The sequence below is a fragment of the Austrofundulus limnaeus genome, unplaced genomic scaffold, assembly GCF_001266775.1.
Source record: "Austrofundulus limnaeus strain Quisiro unplaced genomic scaffold, Austrofundulus_limnaeus-1.0 Scaffold15, whole genome shotgun sequence".
Taxonomy (NCBI): Eukaryota; Metazoa; Chordata; class Actinopteri; order Cyprinodontiformes; family Rivulidae; genus Austrofundulus; species Austrofundulus limnaeus.
Window position 1 is genome coordinate 4,175,769 of NW_013952417.1, and position 4,973 is coordinate 4,180,741.

General features: G+C 36.6%; 2 protein-coding genes across 7 annotated transcripts in view; one reads left to right on the forward strand and one right to left on the reverse strand.

Moving 5' to 3' along the window:
• The window catches only part of firrm (fignl1 interacting regulator of recombination and mitosis), a 17,203-nt gene extending 15,651 nt beyond the window's left edge, over window positions 1-1,552 (forward strand). For 3 of the 4 annotated variants that reach the window (XM_014002958.1, XM_014002959.1, XM_014002961.1), the window contains 2 exons: window positions 123-269; window positions 1,007-1,552. In XM_014002958.1, the coding sequence (XP_013858412.1) occupies window positions 123-269; window positions 1,007-1,216 (357 nt within the window). In that variant the 3' untranslated portion in view covers window positions 1,217-1,552. The remainder of the gene's footprint in view (window positions 1-122; window positions 270-1,006) is intronic. The other variant, XM_014002960.1, reaches the window with a different exon arrangement.
• Window positions 1,553-1,574: 22 nt separating this feature from the next.
• The window catches only part of scyl3 (SCY1-like, kinase-like 3), a 9,110-nt gene continuing 5,711 nt past the window's right edge, over window positions 1,575-4,973 (reverse strand). For 2 of the 3 annotated variants that reach the window (XM_014002963.1, XM_014002962.1), the window contains exons 12-13: window positions 4,050-4,214; window positions 2,952-3,930 (exon numbers count right to left, since the gene is read on the reverse strand). In XM_014002963.1, the coding sequence (XP_013858417.1) occupies window positions 3,056-3,930; window positions 4,050-4,214 (1,040 nt within the window). In that variant the 3' untranslated portion in view covers window positions 2,952-3,055. Of the gene's footprint in view, window positions 1,951-2,951; window positions 3,931-4,049; window positions 4,215-4,973 lie in introns of those variants that run through there. The other variant, XM_014002964.1, reaches the window with a different exon arrangement.

Genomic DNA, 4,973 nt, shown 5'->3' on the forward strand with positions numbered 1-4,973 from the left:
GTTATCGGCTAAATACCACAATTAATCGTGATTAATTCTTTTGCCAATATCGCCCAACCCTACCTACAATGTGATGTGGGTCTTTTTAGGCACAAACAAATAATGATTCCATTTTTTTGCAGCAGACTTTGAATGCACAGGAAGATGAAGAGACACGGCTACAGAGGGTTAAACAGGAAGCGGCAGTAATCAAAGAACACAATAAAAAACAAGAGAGCAAAGAAACAGTTTCCAACAAACAGGCTGCAGAAGTCGTCACGGACTTTGAGGTGGGTTAAATTGACCTAAAATCTTAAAAACACAGTTGTAACAAAAACCCAAAAACACTTAATAGTAAAACAAAATATGTGACCCAACARATCAAACTGAGGATTACAGTAAGTAAAATTTCATCAAAATGACCAAAGCACATTTTCAGATTCCTGCTTTTTAAGCTACGTTTTGATCCCTGGATCATCCTGATACATGTTTTAGAGATCTGCCTTGATTTGTCTTCTTAATCAGGATAACCCATTGATAACTGGTCTGAATACCATTTTTAGGTTATTGTAATGATTTTTTTAATGTAACTTTAAAGAGAAAACATCAAACTATATTCATATATTAGGATTTACCAGCTAGAAATGAAAAAAAAAAAAGCTTTGCTAATAGGAATAGGTCAAATTTGCAAACGTTTTAATCAAAATTAGAGCTGCCCGTTTCTCCACATATCACTTTGTGAATTATGGGTCACCTTTGTGTAAACAAAATGTAACAAGAAAAAAAAACTGTTCAGTAGTTTCTGTAGGTTTCCAAACAAACCTCTATGGCTGTAACTTATTTTAATTAGTTTGTACTTTTCATTTTTCATACCCATAAATACCCAATTTATACATTTAAAGGAGACATCTTGCCTTTTTTAAGTGAATTTTACGTATGTCCCCTTTAAGTGGGTTCTTAAAATGGCATTAACAAAGTGCTGTTAATCATTTAAACACGTCATAATCTGTCATTTCCTCCCTCTCAGCCATGTCCAAAGAAAGCTCGACAGGAGAGCAGCACAGAGTACAGCCGCTACATCCAGACAGCTCAGAGTGCTCTGAAAGCGCTCCAAGCTCTAATAAAAAGCAACGCCTGCACGACAGAAACACCTCCTCTGTGGCTCCCAGACAAACTGCAGGAGCTGCAGACCCTCATAGCTGACCTGCACATCACTTCAGTCAAACCCACTGCCTAGCAGCTTCAACATTTGATTGGTACTGTTTTTTTTTTTTCCCTTTCTCAAGATTGTGATCCTGTTTATTAAAAATATTTGAACACAAACAAGTTCAGCCGTAACTTTCATCATTGCAACACATACTGTAAACGAGGAGAGGGAGGCGTTTTATACAGTAAAATCTTTTATTTCACCAACAAAAAGCTTCAATAAATTATGTTTTTCCTACATCACATTTATTCTGAGTGCAAGCTTTTAGTAAATCAAACTTTACTCAATTAAAAACTCTGCTGCTAAAGGTTTACCTCAAACCTAACGCCAATGGTTAATTTGGCACATTTAAAGAAAAAGGAAAAAGAAAAAAAAGGCTGATATTCACTTCAATTTAAAATTCTTTATCATCTTTATGATTATTGTCAGTTGGCAAACAAATTACAAATGGCTTTCTGTGTCTAAATCCAGCACCATTGGACAGTATCTCCCTCTAATTCAAAGCAAGGTCTTATGTTAAATGTACTGATGATCCAAGGTCAGCAGCTCTAAAAAACAAAAAGAGCCCCTCCCTGTTTTTACTGCATTGCTTTACACAAGAAGTTACTTCCATTTTACTGCTCTGTGGGGAAGTGGCACTCCAGATGTGGTACAAGGATTAAAGGTCTCCAGTGGTTAAATGCTTTGCTTCGGATGGATTTTTGTGTCGAACATCACCAGCCGCTCTCCTCCCAGTCTGCGTCTCCCCAGCCGTCTGGTTCAGTCTTCAAGAGAACAAAGAGGAAACTGGTCAACCTTCGTTTGGAACATGTGGAAACCTCTAATGATGAGATTACCTTCTCATTAGCATCTTGTTTTACTCAGATTAATTTGGCAGCCCACCATCACTGGTCCTCTAGTCCTTAAACTAAACTTAAACTTGTGAAGAACAAATCTTTGAACAAAACTGGTTCATTTAGATTATTTCACAATGTTCATTTTAAAATGTGTACATTAATATAATCACTTGGCTAATCTGGCTCAACATCTAATCACCTAAAATAAAGGATTATCTGATCAATAGACTAATTTGAAATGTAATATTAAAAGGAGGGAAGCTAATTTATACTCAGATGTAATGTGATAGGTTGTTGCCACTRGATTTCAAACTGCAAAAATAAACATTTCATATTTTAGAAGGTTTGACCAAAACTAACATGAGCTTAAGTTTTAAACTAGCAGATTTCCTTATTTGTTAGCAAATAGTATATGTGATCAATACTGCTAATACAAAAAGTGAAACGTTAATTAGATCATGCTAGTAGCATGTTGGCCACTTCAATAATCCCAACTTCCAGCTGTAAAGTATGATCTTTCTCTCAAATCCATCAGGGTTACTTTTAAAAACCTTTAAGACTAGAATAGATAATTAGAGAATATTATATGCCTGCATAAGTCAGGTAAATATACAGAATTTTCCTTCTTCACATGAATATGGTCTTTTCTTTTGTCCTAAAGTTGAAAAATAATGTTAAAATTCACAATATTTTTAGTTTTATAATGGCCGTAAAAGTCCCCCTTCAACAAACTCAAAGTGGCCCATGGACCACCAGTTGATAATCACAGCTGTAGCAGGTTTCATGTCTTTGAACACATTTTATTAATGAGTRGAGGAGCAGAAATGGCTCCTGACCCAGTCAATGAATATAAACAAAACTTCAGCTGGAAACACCACTGGCATTTAGCAGATTTAACAAGTTTAAAATCTATTTAAATAGCTTAAAAATATTTATGAAAAATCTCATCTATGATCTAAAAATAGTTTAACATGAATCAGTTTAGAGCAAATACATGGGGTCTGTATGATGACGTAAATTTACCAGTTGTCAATTACTGTAATGTGAAAAGTCTTAATGTTTCTACCTTAAATATTTTATTCAATAAAAATACCAGCAATAAATTCTGAAAAGATCTGGAAAAAGAACTAAATGCATGACAAACCTCAGACATGTTGACTGCTGCGAACTTGGCAGTAAGTGTTGAAGTATCAACAGACGGGTCCAGCTCTACAGATTGAGTGGTTTTTGGCGAGGCTCCAGATGGTCTTGTGTCACCTCTCTCTATTGGCAGTACAGCTAAAGATGACAACTTAATGTTCGGCACCATATCTGCAAAGAAATCCAGTTCTGGGTCTATTTTTGCCTTTTTCTTGACCTTGATGGTAAACTCATCCCCTAGACCTTTACTTCTACTCATCTGTGGCACTGCAGATTTGTGAGATGTCGGAGAATCAGTCTTCTTTTGATCCCAGGAACTGTCCCGTGATGGGGGACTCTTGCTTTGTGGCGACTGATGCAGTGTTGTCAGTTTAAGGGGTTTAGAGGAACTAAGTTTCAGTGTTTGAGGAGTGTGTTTAACAGATGGAGTGGCGCTTTCTCTGGGAGGCAGAGTGACTGAGTCTGTGGAGGGAGCTGCAGGGGACAGATCTGAGGTGGGTTCAGTGTCCTCAAAGTCATCCCARGGCTCCTCTTCTGTGTTGTCCTGTGTCAGTCTGCTGCTCACTGAACCAACAGCTTCTGAGGCCTGAATGTGAATTTCAACAGGTTGTCCTTCTCTTCTCTCACCATCCTCACGGTCACTCCAGTCAGGCCAGTCTTCCACGTGGCCCTCTAGTCTGTCCGTCAGTTCTGAACTGTGTGACAATGGCTCCGTCTCACCGTCCTGATGAAAGCCGTTCAAGGGTAGAGACATCTGTTGACTGACATCTGGAACACGGCAGAGAAACTGGATTAGTTGCCATAGTTTTTTTCAAATACCTCTTAGAGTTAATTTTTATTTAATTTAAAGAACTAAACATAAACAGCCAACAGCTAAAGGGTCTTACCTGATGTTGGTACAATAACTCTTYGTTTTTGTCGAGTATCTGCCAAGTTTTCCATGTGACTGAGGACCAAACCCTCAGTTCCCGATGGTCTGGGAAAGAAATTTAAAGCTTTGYTAGGCTGAGCCATCTGAAGGTGGGAGCTTCCAACTATATGGACGGGAGAAGCTGAGGAATACGAGTGAAGTAAAATTAGTATCATTCAACCACAGGCTGTGCCAATTACATACTGTCTAAWTCTTATTGTGTGAAAGCTACGAAGCATTCAAACTACTGAGATCATTTTTTTCTTTTGTACATTTTTCAGCACATTTCTCGTTCCGCAGTTTCTGTCATTTCAACAATTCATATATCAAAAGTTTTAACACCATCAGGTCATTCCAGCTATGACTTTTGGTATAATACTTTTGAGATATTTAGCCTTTTTTTTGCTCTCATTGAAAATGAATTGAGCTGTCTTCAACATCCTTAAAATACTTAAAAACACTTCAACCATTCCTGAACTTTTCACCGTTTGTTCCAGTTATGCATTTTTAAACTTCTTTCTGCTAATTTCAGCTAATTGTAGCTTTTTCAGCTATTCTAATTTAAACCTTTTTGTACCACAATACTTTCAGCTTCTGTGAATTTAATCTTTTTCTGCTTCTTTCAGCTGTTTTTTGCAATTGAATTTACTTTTTCAGCTAATTTGAACTTTATCAGCAAAATTGACTTTTTTGGTGTTAATTTCTACTTCTTACCGTTTAATTTAGCAGGCATGCTCTTTGTGCTAGATTAAGTTTTTCACTACTTTTCTGCTAATTTTACCTTTTTTTTGGCTATTTTACAACAAGTTGCAAAATTTTTATACATTGTTTTTTTTTTTACAATAATCCTTCAGCATTAAGGGTTAATGCTACATTTTGACTTGTTTCTTTAGTAATACTT